We start from the raw sequence: 18,322 nt of genomic DNA, 5'->3' as shown, positions 1-18,322 counted from the left end.
TCCACCACCTTAATTTGTTTACAGCCAGCAAAATTAATTATACAGGAGACAGAAACAATCAAAGAACCAGACAGAGCCGTACAGATAAACAATAGAGAGATGGGGGAGCATAATGACCAAAGGCGTAGCAAGAGTGTTATGTGCCGCGGGGAAAAGGAAAAATTTGCGCCCCGCCACCAGAGCCGCGTGTCAGTGCCCCAAACCTGGTGCACAGCTGAGTCCGACCCTGGGGGGAAGCTTGTACCGTGTCTTTTCCTGCTCCTTCCAGTTTGGGGCTGGGCCCCTGCATGCACTAACCTACTGGCAGAGATGGGGAGGGTTGGGCTGGGAGAGGGGAAGCTCCAGCTGGCATCTGCTGGTGGAGGAGGAGCAGGCAAGCTGAGGAATGACGGGGAATGGAGGGGGACTAAATTGCCACCCCCCCCCCCAGCATGGTGCCCCGGGGGCATCTGCCCCTCCCCCCACTTGCCATTGATAATGACAAAGCAATAAAGGAATGCAGGTTTTACAACACCAGCTATTGATAAGAGGGTCCTTGCCAGGCAAAAAGTTATCAACCTAAGTTTCTAGGCTCTTTCCTTCATCTTTTCAATATGATTGGTTTTGGAATGTGCCCAGACTGGTTTCCCAGCTTATGGCTGCCCTTGCTGCATCACCAAAAGCCTTAGTTCAAGAACAAACCTCAGACCATCATATACAGATAGACTGGGATTTTGATTCTTTGTTTTCTTACCTCTGTAAGAAAGCGCCTACATTCTTGAAGTAGAAGCTATAAAATGCAGGGCTAAATATCTAGATCCTAACAGTTTTGAATCATTAAGAGGATGGTTTGATGATGTCTCTTGAGTGTTTATAGTCTTTGGAACTCATTATTGTATGAAGATCTTACATTCCAGTTTAGATGTACAAATTTTGTAAAAAATGGTATGTACAAGGTGTTGAATGAGAATTCAGGTCATAATTGATAAACAGTATTAGAAATGTTGATAATGACTTTCTGGTACCAAAATAGTGTGTTTTTAAACAAGTAATGGGCACCAAAAATGTAGGGTACTCAGGCACTTTGGTGACTGCAGCATGTAAAATTATGGGTTTTCTTTTGTGGCAGTAAATCATAGATTATCCCTACCAGTGGTATGTGTCTAATACTGCTTGAAATAATGAATATTTAGCAGACTCCATTTTAAATGTTTCTTCTCTTTTGATGGATGTTGTTCTTTCTAGCACTCCCATATTAAGTGTAGGGAAGTGCTCTCAAGGAACAGGAATCTTTCAAACTAGAAGAAAATTTAAGTGCAGTCACTGTGTCTGTGGATGCATTTTCAATTTTAATATTACCAATTTTATTATATTTATTGTGTATCTAGCTCATAAAGTCAAATATTTGCTCCAAAGTGCTCCAAAAATTGGTAGGTGAATAAAGGAATCAGCCACTGATCAGTTTCAACAGCGGCTGAATCTGGAGACTGGGACAGAACAGCTGGGGCGCTGCCGAGTAGGTCCCCCCAGGACCAACCCGGCAGCACCCCAGCTGCTCTACCCCAGGCGTCCACAACAAAAGCCTGGTCTGCTGGGCGGGGGGAGCGCACTAGCTGCCCCCCCCCCCCCCCCCCCGCCGGCAAGGGAGACCCGGAGCAAAGCCGCAGAGGCGGCAGAGTCCCGCGCCTCTGTGGCTTTGCTCCTGTCTCCCTGCTGTGCTGGGAGCGTCTACTTCATAGCTTCTACTTCAAGAATGTAGGCGTTTTCTTACAGAGGAGTCCCCCCCCAGCACAGCAGGGAGACAGGAGCAAAGCCGCACGGGCAGCGGGGTCTGCCGCCTGTGCGGCTTTGCTTGGGTCTCCCTGTTGTGCTGGGGAGTCTCCCCCCCAGCACACCAGAGAGACCCAGAGCAGCTTTTCTCGCCCCGGAGGATGCAGTGGAGGGACCGCTGCGCTCCGGGGCGAGGAAAAGCCCCGTTCGTAAGTGTGGATCCGACATAAGTCGGATCCGCGTAAGTCGGGGACTGCCTGTAATTCTTAATTGAAGTGGTTCAATCAAGTATAGGCAATGAATATAATCTTGGAAATGCCTTTTTTTCCTATGATAATAACTAATCTCCTGCTTGCTCATTGCAGTCATCCTGTTCCTCCCAAGAGAAGTTACACCAGTTACCATACCAGCCAACACCTGATGAACTACATTTTTTGTCTAAACATTTCTGTACCACTGAAAGCATTGCCAGTGATAACAGATGCAGGACCACACCAATGCGTCCTCGATCCAGAAGTCTCAGGTGAGTTCAGCTGTCTGAAAATAGTAGCTAAATCTGAATCTGTACACTGCCAGAGTTTTAAAAATGTGGGACATTAACCAATTTGCAATACTTCAATAATTCTTGAAATGTAATAAAAGTTAATGTTGATTGTGTCTTAGGTTGAACCTAACTCCCTGATAATAATAAATTGTTTCTTAGATCGTCATTGGTTAATTCTTTCATTGACTTAAATGTGGAATTTAAGTTTTAAGGGAACTAAAGTAGTAAATTATGGCCCCCTTAGCTGATGATGAGCTAATTATTGCAAAATTAGCTCTGGCTTTTATTCTACTTCTGTGCACAAGTATTCATAGGATTCAGCCTATTTTTGCAAGATTAATTGCAAATACTTTTAATATTTTAGGTGTCTTATGTATAAACTAAACAGAGAAGTATTGAAATATTAAAGAAGATAAACTTGATTAGTAGATCAGTTTTTAACTGCTTTAAGGCAATCTGGATTGATTGGTAAACTGAATGCAAGCAAGGGAGGTGAAAGGTTAACCAGCAGTCTTGAGGGATAATCACCTGAGCATGAGGTCCTAGTGCAACACCTAGAATCTTAGAATGCATAAATAGGGAAATCTCAAGTAGGAGTGTAAAGGTTATTTTACTTTTGAGTGTCAGTGGTGCAACTGCTGCTGGATGTTGGTAAATTGGACAGGGTTCCAAGAAGAACCAGGAGAATCATTAAAGGATTAGAAGATATGCCTTCCTTGAGTGATAGACTCAAGGAGCTCAGTCTGTTTAGTTTAACAAAGTGGTTAAAGGTGACTTGATTAGTGTATAAGTACCTACATAAAGAAAACACATGTAATAATGGAGGCTTCACTCTAGTGGAGCAAGGTGTAACATAATCCAGTGGTGGGAAGTTGAAGCAAAATTAATTCATACCAGAAATAAGGCATACACTTTTAATAATAAGGGTGATTAATTGTTGGAACAATTTCCCAATGGCTGTGAAGGATTCTCCATCACTGGAGAAATGTTTAAATTGTGATCAAATGTTTTTTCTGAAACTATGTTCTGGGAATTATGCAAAGGAAGTTCTATGGCTTGTGCCTAGATTATCAGAAGGGCTATTTTTGACTTTGACTCTACGAATAAGTAGCTTTGATTATGTAAGATTTAAAATATACTCACATGCCATGTCTAAGAAAGTGGTAGCATCATAAACATAGCAAACCGTCTGCACTCTAAAATATAGTTACAAGCTAAAGAAGTTGTGGTGTTGGCGGTAAAAGGCCCAACACTTTTTGAAGGCAACTTTTAGACCCTGCTGGTATGTAGTATGATTTTATAGTTAGTTAGTAAATATACCTATTTAATGAAGGCTGCAGTGTCTTTTGATGCAAGAAAATTGTATAGAAATATAAAAACTGCTTTCAGTTCATGCTGAGACAAGTTTAAAGGGATGATTTGCTTTACTTACAGCCCTGGACGTTCTCCCGCCTGCTGTGACCATGAAATAATTATGATGAACCATGTCTACAAAGAAAGGTTCCCAAAGGTAATGGATTATATTTAAGATACTCAGTTTCTAAACTAATAAGCAGCATAGGTTTTAAATAAATTATGTTTTTGTTATGGGAGCTAACGATCTAAGCCAGTAATGGCTTTCATAAAGCATCACCAAACGCTTATTAGAAAGATAAAATCACAATAAAAAAAATCCCTGCTGAGAACTGGACATACGCTAAACAAAGCTGCTGAACTGATTTTGAAATGAATCTTGCTGATAATATACATAGATGATTGTCTGGAAAGGTTACAGTAGTTTGTAGTTGTACAGTTGCTGTAACTAGTATGCAGTCAGTTGCAACTTACCAAACAGAGTGTCCTGCACTCAGAATGTTGTATAGCAACCAGAAACACGTTTCAATCCCTTTCAGATATTTCTCTTGTTTCCTAATATTCATTATATATTTTTTTCATTATGAAAATCAGCATGACTTGGCAGTCCCAGTTAGAGGCATCGAGTAAAATAACAGGAGGGAAGTTACTAAAATAATGTGGGGAAAATGTTTTGTGTTTGCCCATTCTTTATTTAGCTTTGATCAGTGTTTTTTGGTTGTTCCCTTTCATGATCACTCATTTTCATTCAGTGTTAAAAGACATTTTAAACTATTCAGAAATGTATTTAAAAAGTTTCAGGAAATACTGATTTTAATTTGTCTGTTTTTTTAGGCCACAGCTCAAATGGAAGAACGGCTTCAGGAGATTATCACCAGCCAGTCTCCTGATAACGTTCTTCCCCTGGCAGATGGAGTGCTCAGTTTTACCCACCATCAGATCATTGAGCTGGCTCGAGATTGCTTGGATAAATCCCACGAGGGCCTCATCACATCACGATACTTCTTTGAATTACAGCACAAATTAGACAAATTACTACAGGAGGTATGAACCATACACTATGCAAAGATAATTATCTTTTGTTAAAAATTGTTCAAATATGTTTGCTTAACATTAGTTGCTGTGAAATAATTATGGCACCTCTGCTGATTTGAAGTAGTATAAATTTTTCTGGCTGGCTGAAATACTGTAAATTCGTAGTGGGCTTATTCAATTAAATGACCTGTATGGGACCCATTGGGCCTTATGGAATATGACCCAGGGATAAATGGATTATAAAGATATTGAGACTTGGGAACATTTTGTAATACGCTGCAAGTTATAAATTGCCTATGTCGATGTGTATATGCACTCCAAAATGAGGCAACCCGCTACTTTCATCTGTTGTGGATAAATACTCCTTTCAGGTGATGTAACCTACTAATTCTTAGCAGGAGTTGGGGCAGCAAACAACAACCCTTAGGCTATGTCTACACTGGCGCGTTCTCACGCAAAAACTCTTCCAGAAGAGAGTGTCTACACTGGCATGTGCTTTTGCGCAAGAGCATCCATGCCAGTGTAGACGCTTTCTTGCGCAAGAAAGCTCTGATGGCCATTTTAACCATAGGGTTTTCTTGCACAAGAAATTCACGTTGCCTGTCTATACTGGCCCCTTGCGCCAGAACAGTTGCGCAAAAGGGCTTATTCCTGAGCGGGAGCATCAGAGTTCTGGCACAAGAAGTCCTGATTTCATCCATTAGAACGTCAGTTTACTTGCGCAAGAACACGCGGCCAGTGTAGACAGTCAGCAAGTTTTTGCACAAGAGTGACTGCTTTTGCGCAAGATCACACCAGTGTAGACACAGCCTCAGTCTTTCATAATCAGCATGTTATTTATTTAGAGATGTGTAATATCTCCTTATAACTTTAAGACCAACCATTAGTAATTCAAAACAATTAATTTCAACACATAAACATTAATAAGAAACTTCTTAAAAATAATCAGTTGATAAGAGAAATCTGAAGCCCTAATTAACAAATAGGTAGGACCTATGCTCTGACTTGAAACTCATCAAATATATAAATGTATCTTTTTAAAAACAAAGGAACATACTATGTCCTTGTCTGGAAATCATGCATTTGGCCTGATGGGTCAATGTGCCTCAGAGTTAATCTGGTAGATACATGGATTCAACACAGGGAAATACAGCAACATAGATTTTGTTAAGATTTTATTGTTTTGTTTTGCTTTTGTTTTAGATACACAAAAATGCAAGTTTGTATCTTAATAGTTTGCCTATTTTCAGATGATACTGGTTATGGGGCAAAACCTGGTTAAGTTATGTCAAAAAACATTTCTCTTACACTACTTTCTGCTGTCACTAAATTTCCTTGTGGGGCTTTCCCCTTCCCTCTTAAAACAATGCAAAAACTGGACAACAGTGTATCATTTCTATATTACTGTATTGTTGTTCTGTCCTTATCATTGAAAACAAACAGGGAAGATTCATGAAAACCTAATGTACATTTAAACATTATTGTATGGTTTTATGATGCCAATGTGCAGGTAAATTGTTTAATAATTGGTTACAGATACCTGCTTGACTTTGTACTACAGCACGAGGATATTAGTACAGTATGAAGAAATGTCTTTTGAGTTAAGGCTTACTTGATTGTATTCATTGACAGTTTTAATATTGCCTTCTTTGGCTGTGATATAAATTGTCCCTGTTCATAGCTCTCTGCTCTTTTCTAAGCCATGTGGTTTACTATTCAGGCAGTCCCCAGGTTACGTACAAGATAGGGACTGTAGGTTTGTTCTTAAGTTGAATCTGTATGTAAGTCGGAACTGGCGTCCAGATTCAGCCGCTGCTGAAACTGATCAGTTTCAACAGCGGCTGAATCTGGACGCCAGTTCTGACTTACATACAGATTCTACTTAAGAACCCCAGGCATCCCGAAGTCAGCTGCTGCTGAAACTGATCAGCGGCTGATTCCAGGAAGCCCGGGGCAGGGGCTTCCTGTAGTCAGCCACTGGTCAGTTTCAGCAGCGGCTGACTTGGGGACGCCTGGGGCAGAGCAGCTGGGGTGCTGCTGGGTTGGTCCAGTAGCGCTGCCGCTCCTCAGCGCTACTGGACCAACCCAGCAGCACCCAAGCTGCTCTGCCCCAGGCGTCCTGATTCAGCCGCTGCTGAAACTGACCAGCAGTGGCTGAATCAGGACGCCTGTGGCAGAGCAGCTGGGGTGCTGCCCGGTTGGTCCAGTAGCACCCAGAGCGGCGCTACGGGACCAACTGGCAGCGCCCCAGCTGCTGTACCACAGGTGTCCGGAGCAAAGCCACGGAGCACGGGGGCAGCGGGACAGACCAGACACGCCGTGGCTGTCCTGCTGCCCTTGGGCTCCGTGGCTTTGCTCTGCTTTGCTCCCTGTCCCCCTGGTCTGCAGACCAGGGGAACGGGGAGCAAAGCGGCGGAACACGTGGGCAGCGGACAGCCCAGACGTGTCTGAGCTGTCCGCTGCCCGCGTGCTCCGCTGCTTGGCTCTGCTTTGCCCCCCCCTCCCGTCCCCCTGGTCTGCAGACCAGGGGAACGGGGGGGGGGGAGCAAAACAGAGCAAAGCAGAGCCAAGCCGCGGAGCACGTGGGCAGCGGACAACCCTGTCCGCTGCCCGCGTGTTCCGCCGCTTTGCTTCCTCTCCCTGGTCTGCTGGAGACCAGGGAGAGGAAGGGCCCTGTTCGTAACTGCGGATCCGATGTAAGTCGGATCCGCGTAACTCGGGGACTGCCTGTATAATGGCAATTGTTCAAAGAACATAAGCTTGTGTATTATTTCCTAACAGTGTGTTACTTCATTTATAAACTTTTCAACCTATTTCTTTTCAAAGAACTATAGCTATTGTCTGAGCAAATTTAACAATATTCATCAAAAGCCAAAAGCATAAAATAATTGTAGGAAAATTTACCTCATGTTGAACTGAACTGTGGGAACATACTTACAGTTTCTAAGGATGCATTTGTTGTCAGCTCCCAGCTGTGATATTCATTGGGAAGCTGTGGCTTCTACTGCTATTTGTCACCTTGCGGTTGCTTTGCATAACCAGAGAAAGAGTCCCTTAAGGTTTGAGCAGCTTGATTTAACTAACTTTCTTTTAGTGGTAAGGTCAACTTGAGTTGAATATTTTCCTCTCTCCTTTCTTTCACTTGCATGGGATCTTCTGTACCTATTCCTACCTAGCTGGATGCAGAATTGTGTAGTATTACATTTATTTTGGCCAATGATTAAAAGAGAAGTATGCTCAGCCCATTAATATTTTCCTCATGGATGAGCAGACAGCATATAGAATACAAATGTTTGCCTCTCATTAGCATTTTCTCAAAACTAATGATAGGAGTGCTATAGTGAAGTTTGTTCGATTTCCTTTGAAACTTCACAATTACATTACGTTTTCTTCCATTACTTTTTAATTATGGTATTAAGCATAAGACTGTTATTTTTTCATTGATTTTTTTTTAATGGCAAATATGATTTTAATTGAAAAGTACTTCGTGTAAGGTTTTAGTTTGAGTTTTTGTTGTATGCTTGAATATATGGCACATAGCGCAGAATATGCCATAGATGAGATTTCAGATTTATCCTGCAGCTTCTATTATTTGAAGCAAAGAAATGCCTTTTTGATATGCCTGAAAGACCATCAATATCTTTCATCCAGAAGAAAGAACAGATGGCTTCATTAGGTATCATAAAGTCTATTCTTTGTTGCGAGATAAAGTTTGAGAGAAATTTGAAATGCAATTCAGAACCTTGTGAAAATTCTCTTTTAAGCTCTCCGGAAGAATACTTTCTTTTGTGCAGATTCTTTAAACATCATTATTTTCCTTTCATCATCTTATTCTTTGGAGAACTCAATTTCCCATTTGCTTCCTTTACTGTACATACCTGTGCTCAATTTCTATTATGTGAATTACCATAGTTTCATTATATTTGTACAGCTCGGTGTTGTCATTTTACAATTGTATGGCCTTCATTTAATCATAGGAAATCATTTTCCATACCACATGAATGCTAGTTATGCTTATTAATACATGTTGTATCTTTTATTGTAAAGGATCCTAAAATATCCACCCCTCCCCCCACAAAAAAACCTGATATAGAAAAAACTGTAGAAATAGACATATCTCATGGCAAAATGCAGGAGCCTCTAGTAATACAGGAACTATAAGAGTGCACAAGAATACATTGGAAAAAACTCATATCCTATCCATCCAAAAATGCAATCACCTTTTATTTTGATAATGTCATATTATAAGGGAAGATTTGCACTAATTTTGTTTTGAGGTTAGAGTAAAGATGCTAAGTGTTACTAAAACGAACATAGAATCTTTGCTCTTACAGCAGGTTTTCTGAAAGTGAATCACTGTTCATTTTTATAAGTATTTTTTAAGATAAGATCAGTTGGCTATTTCAAATGCATAACCCACATTATAAAGTTAAGATATAAAATGTCATTCTTAATGATACTGGAGTTAGGGGCTAGACTTCATTAGATCATTGTAAAATATATTCAGGTTAGGCTTTAGCCACTGTGCAATGATAAAATGTCTTAACTTGTTCAAATCATTTGGGGTGGCCTCTATAGTCCATGTTGTAGAAATTGAAGACATCCTATTCCATGTTGTAGAAATTTTGACTGTCTGAGCTATGTTGCAAGGATTTCAAATGGAGGTTAAACACTGTAGTTACAAACTATATTTAATACCGCTGACTGTATTTCTGGTCATCCTATTAACAATCTTTTAGGCTGGTTTTTAATCATCAATCATCCGTCTTTTAGGCTGGTTTTTAATCATCCTTTTCCTTTCACTTTCTTAGGCTCAAGAGCGGTCAGAAAGTGGAGAACTAGCATTTATTAAACAACTTGTCCGAAAGATTCTTATAGTCATTGCTCGTCCTGCTCGCTTATTGGAATGCCTGGTAAGCTGATGATTATTGTAAATAGGATTCTAAATTGTTACTGGTGGAAAGCTTGACTACTTGGGCTGTTAATAAAGGCATAACAGTATAAAAGTAGACTTCATAGTTTGTGAAAATGTTATGTATTCTTTGGCAATTCCAAAATTGTTTTTAGTATGAGAACTATCCATTAGAATGCGGTTAACTTTTATTAGTGCTTACCATTCTGAATTCCTTTTTATCTGAATGCTCTATATATCATATTGCAATAACTTTATCAAAGATTAAGTCCAACAATCCAGATAGGAAATACTAGGCAACATTAATCTTACCATTTTGATACAGATGGAAAAACTGAGGCACGGGGAGTTTAGGGTAAAATTATTCCTTAATTTTAGATGCCCAATTTGAGACAGTTAGGACTTGCTTTTTTAAGAGTACTTGGCATGATTAGCTCATCCACCTGCACATCCACTAATGTCATGTGTACCAGCTGTGCCCCTCTGCTATCTATATTGGTTAATGCGGACAGTCTCTATGCCAAAGGATAAATGAACACCATTCAGACATCAAGAATGGTAACACACACAAACCTGTAGGGGAACACTTTAACCTCCCTAGATGTTCAGTAATGGATTTGAAAGTAGCCATCCTTCTACCAAAAAAATTCAGAAACCGGTTACCTAGAGAGATATCAGAACTGGAATTCATTTGCAAATTTAGTACTATCAATTTAGGATTGACTAAGAATCTCAATTGGTTAATGCATTGCAAAGGCAATTTCACCTCTCTGAATATTCACAACTCTAGACCACTGTGGGAAGAATAGTCCACTCCCCCTTCCCCCCCAACTTGATTAGCATCATTAACACAAGCAACTTGTTCCTTATATACACTCCTGCTTTTTGTAACTTCCACTCCAATTCATCTGATGAAGTGGGTTTTACCCATGAAAGCTTATGCCCTAATAAATCTGTTAGTCTGTAAGGTGCCACAGGACTCCACATTGTTGATCAGTAAATTATGTTTATTTTTAAAATATTAAATGTGTAGAAACTTCAATGAATGTTTTTTCTAACTTAAAATATATATTCATATGATAGTATTGTCTTCAGCTTCACCCAAACATATAGGTTGCTTATCTCACCTCATGGTTGTTATGTTCTCTGTCTCAGAAAATGGACATTCTGAGCTTGCTCCTGGCTTCCTTCAGGTGTATGTGGACCTTTTGTCAAGAGAGTCGTCTACTTCTGAAATTTTAGACTAGTTTGGAGTTTTTTGAATTGTTGGGGATTTTTTTTTCTGCCTAGCTAGTGTTCTGACAAGAAAATGCAGGAAAAAGGAAACTACGTACAGTAGACTTCCGATAATCCGGAACCTATGGGACCTAGGTGGTGCCGGATTATCAGATATGCCGGAGTATCAGGAGGTACTATAAGCTGGTTATGTATATACTGTATACAGTATATATTGTATATAAAGTGTTCTTAACCCTTTTTATTGTACATACTGTATACAGTATACTGTAATGTTTTAGTTTTTTAACCCTTTTTTACCCTTTTCACTCAGTTTAGCTGCTGCCACTGTTACCTTGTGACTCATTTTTTTCCGAAGCTCACACAGTAGGCTCTTGCCGTTTTGATGCCGGACTATCAGGAGTGCCGGACTATTGGAGTTTTACTGTACTTAACTCCTTCTCCCTCCCAAAAAATCATCTTCAGTTGGGATGAAAAGTAAAAACCTCAGAATTTTTTCACAGGAATGAAAATTCCAAATTCATTTAGGAAATACTAAAATGTTCCTGCTGCCCAGCATTTTGATGTTTTGAAATGAAGTGTGCCTCCTGCAGTCTCAGGTTGCCCAGCTCCCAGTCAGTGGGGGAAGACAGCTCACAGCCGCTTCACCAAATGGACTGTAGGAGTACTGGGGAGCTGGACTTGTCAGGTTTCCATCAAAAGCTTTGATGCATTTGTGCAGAATGATTCAGTTCTGCTGAATTAACAGTTTATAACTGGGATGTAAGGTGGAAAGTGTTTTGTCATAATGTTTTCAACCATCCCTAGTTCTCATGCAGTTGCTCTCATCTAAGTTAATGGTGGGTAGGGAGACAGATGAAGAATGTAAGAGATATGTAAAATAGCTCATGCCAGACATGACCTAACATTGGGAAAATTGCTGTTTGGGAGAGCATGAGATTAATACAACTGTATTTTTTAACACAAAAGAAAATAAGAAAGCTGCGACTGATAACTTGCCTTATTCATTCCTGTGCTTCCTCGTATGAAAGGTCTATTTAAATTGTAAGATACAGAGCTTACGTTTAAGGATCTAGGGGTAGGGAGGGGGGGTTTCTTTTGGATTCTCTGCAGCTCTTTCAGACATTATTAATAATAATAATAATAATAGTAATATTGTCGGTTTTGTGAGATGGTTTTAATTTTCAAATGTGAAGTCTCTTGCAAAGTAATATTCCAGTAATATTCTTGCCCTTGTGGTTTAGATCTAGAGTAGATGATAGTTTTTTAATATAATTTTCTTAAAATGCAATACATATTGATTTATTAGAAGTACCTTAAAATCACAGAAAATCAGGTCTCTGGGAGATATGTACCTGTTTATATGAATAGCAAGTTCTTTTACTACATGCCTATGTAAGAATGAGAGTATAGAACATCTTCCACATGTGAATTCTAAACACTATATATGACGTGTTAATGATCATAGAGTATTCAACCGGTAGAAGTGTGAAATGCTGACAAAATTACTCCCTGCCTTTTATGACTTACTAAAGAGTTGTGTATCAACTTTAGCTGTGTAGTGCCATTTAAAGGATAGAGAAGCCAAAGATTTAAACAGTATGCCTTCTCAACCTTCCCCTTTCTCTCTTAGGCTAGGTGTACACTAGACCCAGCAGCTCGGCTTAAGGTACACAACTCCAGCTATATAAAATACATCGCCGGAGTTAGCTTATCTTAAGCGACGCTTGACAGCGTCCCCTCAGCAACAGGCCAATGGGAACAAATGCTCCCATTATCTTCCCTTACTCTTCACAAAAGGAGTACCACCAGGCGCCAGCGGAGGTGCCCTCTGATAAATCTAACTCCGGAAGATCAATTGCAGCAGCAGCAATCTTCCTTTTAGTGTAGACAAGGCTTTAGGAGGTGATTCTATCCTTTTCTCCTTCAGACAAGCAGCAGTGCAAGTGGAGACTGGAGGCAGATTAAGTCCTTTTTGCCTACTACCTTCCCTTGAGGACTTATACTCATCTCATTCTAAGAGCCTCCATTAGCCCTCAGGGGAGGAGGATACAAGACCCACGGTTACAGACACAAGAGCTCCCTGCCTTTCACTCCACGAGCCCCTAAACCCATGACTCATCCCATCAAGGGAGCCCCTCTATCATCCCTTCCCAGGACCTTTTGCCTTCCCCATCCCAGTTCTCTCTGCTAGTGAGCCTCTGATCCAACTATCTCACTTCCCAGTCCCTGACACGAAGAGGAACGGGAGTCTCAGCTGCTAGAGTTTTGGCACAATGAGAGCCTGGCACGCAGAGGAGGACCTGGGTGCTTGTGCTAGTAGCAATCCCAATCACATAACCTGCATACTGTAGTTAGAAGATGGCAGCACAGCCACTGCTGTGACTCTGCACAGTTTACAGTAGCTGGTTGCAATATGCCAGGGTATTTTGATTTTGCTTTTCATTTGTAAAATTAAAAAATTGCCCGGCACATTGCAACTGTTAACAGGAGAGGCAGTAGAAAAACCAGCCAGGTTGGTCAGAAACCAGACACATGGCAACCCTACACGCTTAAAAATGGTCAGGCTATGCTCCGGGCTGTCCCTTGGCCTCCATAGCCTATGGTAGTAATAGTCTAAGACATTGCTGTTTACAGAATGTTGCTACAGTGTCTTGGATCGCTAGTAATAGAATGATGTAGTATTGCTTTTAATTAGGTAAATAATAAGAGGCTTGGAGAAGTAAAGGAAGCTCTGGTGTGAGAGTTCAGGAGCACGGTTTCTTGCAAGGGGTTTATTGATTTTCTTACAGTGGCATTCAAATTATAAAACCTTATTTTGCTTGGTAAAGATGACTTAACTAGGTTGACTCAAGATCCCATCAGTTGCTGGTTCAATACAGAAATCTCATGCCTTGGCATCTTGTTTTACATACAACACCAGAGAAAATTAGAGTAGTGCCTATTTCTTAATGAGGCAGTTTCTTCCTCCATTTTGATAGTTATTTTTTCTTCTCTTCCAGGAATTTGATCCTGAAGAATTTTACTACCTCTTGGAAGCTGCAGAAGGACATGCTAAAGAGGGCCAAGGGATTAAAACTGACATCCCTAGGTATATTATAAGCCAGCTGGGCCTGAATAAGGATCCCCTGGAAGGTAAGCACATATCATGGTCTAACCAGCAATTACCAAATCAAGATGATAAGCAATTCAATTATTTCAGTATGTTCTCTGGTCTTTATGTGTATCCAATAATAAATCCAAGGCTGGAGTGCTCAGTGGGGTAAATACAAATATTAATCTGCTTGGAAACTAGTTCTGAACATTATTAGCATCCTTTAACTTTCTGGAATGGGCTTCCATCACAGTTTCCTGGTTTTATTCCTGAAGATTGCCCTGAGTTGTTAGTAGAAATTCAGCCAAACAATCTATAACTCTCCATCTCTCTAAGCTAGCAATTCAAATCTGCATGTGCCCTCTGTGGCTAATAAGATGCTAACTGTCCACAATTTGATCATAGATAAGTCTTCAGGGTCTGCATGTGTAACTGAGACTTGGCTGGAGAAAGCAGAGTTTTTCTATTAGATCTGCTGTCCCCCAAGGGAATGCTCTGTTCACTATGAGTGAAAAGAAAATCGAGGAGGTTGTCTGTCCTTACATACAGGAGGTTTCCTGTTCTCAACCTGTATTTATGTGTATCTGGTTTGTTAGAGAGTCACATGATAGGATTAGAACTCTGTGATGTGTGAGAAGCCCTGGTACATCTCCGATTCTCCAATGGTATTCATTGACTTTCTTCTGCTGGCATTCAAATTACAATGTCCTGGGTGGTTTCTGTGTCCATGAAGATGACTTAACTAGGTGGACTCAAGATCCCATTCGTTGCTAGTTCAGTATAAAAATCTCATCCTCTCGCATCTTGCTTTACAGACCATGCCAGAGCAAATTAGAATTGCACCTGTTTCTTAATGAGGCAGTTTCCTCCTCCATTTTGAAGCCAGTCTACCATTGGTTGACTTGCTTTATTCATCGTTGGGGATTAATGGAAGTGTTTAGGTATCACAGTGCTCTGAAGAAGTTGGCTGAGGGTCCATGCATAAGCACTTCTGGCTGGGAGTAGGGAAGAAGACGTTCATAATAAAAGCAGAGTATAATATACAGTTTTACCCACCTGCTGGTCTGTCAGCCTTTTACAGTAATGATCCAGGACCAAAGGGGTTCAGAGACTGGTCATGGCAATGGTTAGAGACTCATTATGAGAATACCAAAGAAAAGGAGCAATATAAGAGGGCATATATAAAAATGAATAATATAGCAAAAATGGATGACTGCTTTTCTTCACCGTTTCTTATAATCAAAGAACAAGAGAACATGAATTGGGAGTGAATTTAAAACGAACACAAGAAAATATTTTTTTCACATAGAACATACGTAGTTTACAAAATGTTACTGGGATCAAACGCTTAGCAGGATTCATAAAAGGGCTGGACATATATATTGATAAAACTTTATATAAGACTACTGATGGGATTAAAAAAACCCTCAAGTTTTGAAAGGCAGTATAGTATTCCAGTTTCTAAGGAATGGAAGTTAGGAAGAAGCTATGTGTGGGCAGCTTCTTATGCAGATTAAATCAACCTCTTATGCAGATTTTGCCCCAGCTTCCTTTCTGTCCATATACGCAATCTTTTCATCTAAGTTTAGTGCTGTTTTAAAGATGGGCTTGTTGGCCCAGCTGGTGGCATGGGTTAGAAGTTGGGTGCTGCTTTCACTTGGGTGATAACCTGCCTACTTTGCAGTGGGGGCAGAGGTTAAGTAACTCAAGTGTTGACAGTCCTGTCATTCTCCCCCTTGTGCCCAGAACTCACTGTGAAAGAATAATAGAGTTTGCTTAGCTTACTGTAGCTCAGAGATGTTTGGGACAGATGAGCCTTTGGTTTGACCCGGTATGGCTATGCTTATGTTCCTTCTCTACAAATGGGTGGGTTGAATTAGTAGGGTATGATTTTCTGTGAGATGCTGAGAGTCTGTATCTTGTGAATGTTATGAGCCCAATTCTGCCAGCCTTGCTAATTTTCACTCAAGAAATCACTCGAAGTGTGGTACTCAATATGAGTGAGGGATTTGTCTCTCTGTAAACATCTGGTAATTCTGAGAAAAGGAGAACATCATTGATAAATAAACAAAATAAATTAAAATTATTTTTTGTCAAACAGAAGGATTAATTGCAATAGATCATTTTTATATATTAAATAATATAAAAGACAACTTCAGTTGGGGTCTCAGAGTTATCCAAATCTGTCAAAATACAGTATTGAGTAAATTGGCTGTAATATATATAGCGTGAGTTGTTGGAGAAGGGAGAATACTGACCTTTGGTCAAATGGGAGATTCAGAGAAATGGGTTACATAGAATATACATAAGAATGGCCGTACTGGGTCAGACCAAAGGTCCATCTAGCCCAGTAGCCTGTCTGCCGACAGTGGCCAGCACCAGGTACCCCAGAGAGGGTGGACCGAAGACAATGATCAAGCGATTTGTCTCCTTCTCCAGCCTCTGATAAACAGAGGCTAGGGACACCATTTCTATCCCCTGGCTAATAGCCTTTTATGGACCTAACCTCCATGAAAATAAGAACATAACTGTGTATCTTTTAAAGGTTAGTGCGCTCTGTAAATTTATTATCAAATAATTCAGATCATCTCATTCATACTAATACTCTTTCTGCTCCCCACAGAAAAGTAACAGCTATAAATACCATGAGCTGCTTATTGTGTTGGCAAAAATCTATTTTTGTCTCTGAATAAATAATTATTTTTAAAAATAAATAATTTTCACCCAGCATTTTAGTTCAGAAGAAGAGGCTAGAAAATAGACATTTGTAGACTTATGCATTTCAATATAGGGATGCTTGGAAACACCAGTCTGTCTCTCTGTCAGAGCATTATACTGAGATAATCCTATGAAAACTCTTTAAAATGTGCATGGAGAAAAGATCTAAAAAGCAATAATAGTTGTTATCCATCAGAAATATCACCCTGATTGGATTTCCAAACAGTTCATTGAAATGTGTATACAACGTTGGTAAATGGTCACAAGAAAGGATTCCCTTTTCCTTGCAAGGGAAACTGCCAATGTAAACCATTCTCTACTTTTTCCACCTTTGTTTGCTGCTATGACCATACTTTCTTTTCTGTAAGTGAAATGGTTTGAGCATTACTTGGAGATAATGCCAGATAAACGTCTACTATACTGAAAGCAATACCACAACAGATTCATCACTTATCAGAGACTGGTTGCTGCATTTCTGAAAAGTTCCCTGGGGAGAGATTTTTCCCTGTGGCTTTTAAATTACCATCTTTACCTTTTTGAATCATGAATCTTCAGAAATGGTTTAAATCAATGAAATAAAAAGGGCAGATGTTTAATGGTATTTAGATGAGTTTTAAAAATCTCTTCAGGCATTGCAAAATGGTTCCTTAGTTCCCTGCTTCAGAAGCTGACTCTTGGTTCCATTCCATTACTACCTACTGTTTGCAAATAATATGTATTTCTCAGATAATGGTTATTTTGCAAACGTTCTGTTTAAAACAGAACCATTTTTAATTTGCCATTTATGAAAGCAATTTGGGCTGAGAAGGCTGTCAAAGTACATTATACTGGCTTGGTTCTCACCCATCCAATAAAGGCTGCATCAACACTTCCATTATAACCCCCTGCCACTCCACCCGATTCACAGCTTTATAACTTGGTGGTAGAATTCTCTGCAGCTTGAATGTTGTTGGTATAAGAAGTCTTAACCCAGGATAATTTTTTTCTGCTTAATTTTTTAAAATAATTGGAATCCTTAATGAAAAATGTATAGTTATTGACTTTTTTTCCTTGAATGATTTTCTTGTACTTCGGTAAGGCTAAAAAACCTTTGGTTTTTTTAACATGACATTTTACAGGCCTCTAGTTCATTTATTTTATTAACTTGTGCCTTTTGGGTTTTGTTTTTAATTCTTAAACAACAGACTTATCAACATTTAAAACACATCAGTCACACGCGGGAGTAACTTTTAAAAACCTGTAGTAAGTCCCTCACTAAAACCTGTGTACTTACATTTGTTCTGATGAATAAAACAAGCCCTGTACAAACATCAGAATAATAATATTACAGTTATGAAATCCCCTAAATATTAAAATCATGAAAATGTCCAGTTAAGTTAATTTATATGAATATTCCATTATCTTTAGAATTTATATACAGTTGACAGTTTTAACTTTTAAAATTTAACCATACACATTTCTGATCCATAGCACATATGCTCAACTCTTTCAACATATATTTGTGAAGTAAAATGTATATCTTCAGTTGTATTCATTATCTAATTAACTATGTATATGAATGAAGTAGGACTAAGTTTCCCAAGGTCTTTCAGTTACCACTGTTCCCATTTGCTACTACATACCTTAAGGAATGCCTGTGTCTGGATCCACAGAGCATAATCTGGGGCTCCTGTTTGAAGCT

General features: G+C 39.7%; 1 protein-coding gene across 8 annotated transcripts in view; it reads left to right on the top strand.

Moving 5' to 3' along the window:
- MAST4 (microtubule associated serine/threonine kinase family member 4) overlaps positions 1 to 18,322 on the top strand; it is a 443,735-nt gene that overhangs the window by 349,874 nt on the left and 75,539 nt on the right. For all 8 annotated transcript variants that reach the window (XM_075932353.1, XM_075932356.1, XM_075932354.1 and 5 more), the window contains 5 exons: positions 2,115 to 2,272; positions 3,728 to 3,803; positions 4,481 to 4,690; positions 9,493 to 9,594; positions 13,832 to 13,964. In XM_075932353.1, the coding sequence (XP_075788468.1) occupies positions 2,115 to 2,272; positions 3,728 to 3,803; positions 4,481 to 4,690; positions 9,493 to 9,594; positions 13,832 to 13,964 (679 nt within the window). The remainder of the gene's footprint in view (positions 1 to 2,114; positions 2,273 to 3,727; positions 3,804 to 4,480; positions 4,691 to 9,492; positions 9,595 to 13,831; positions 13,965 to 18,322) is intronic.

The sequence above is a fragment of the Pelodiscus sinensis genome, chromosome 6 (genome assembly GCF_049634645.1).
Source record: "Pelodiscus sinensis isolate JC-2024 chromosome 6, ASM4963464v1, whole genome shotgun sequence".
NCBI lineage: Eukaryota > Metazoa > Chordata > Testudines > Trionychidae > Pelodiscus > Pelodiscus sinensis.
Note: the sequence above shows the minus strand (reverse complement) of the source record. Positions and strands in the feature narration are given on the sequence as shown.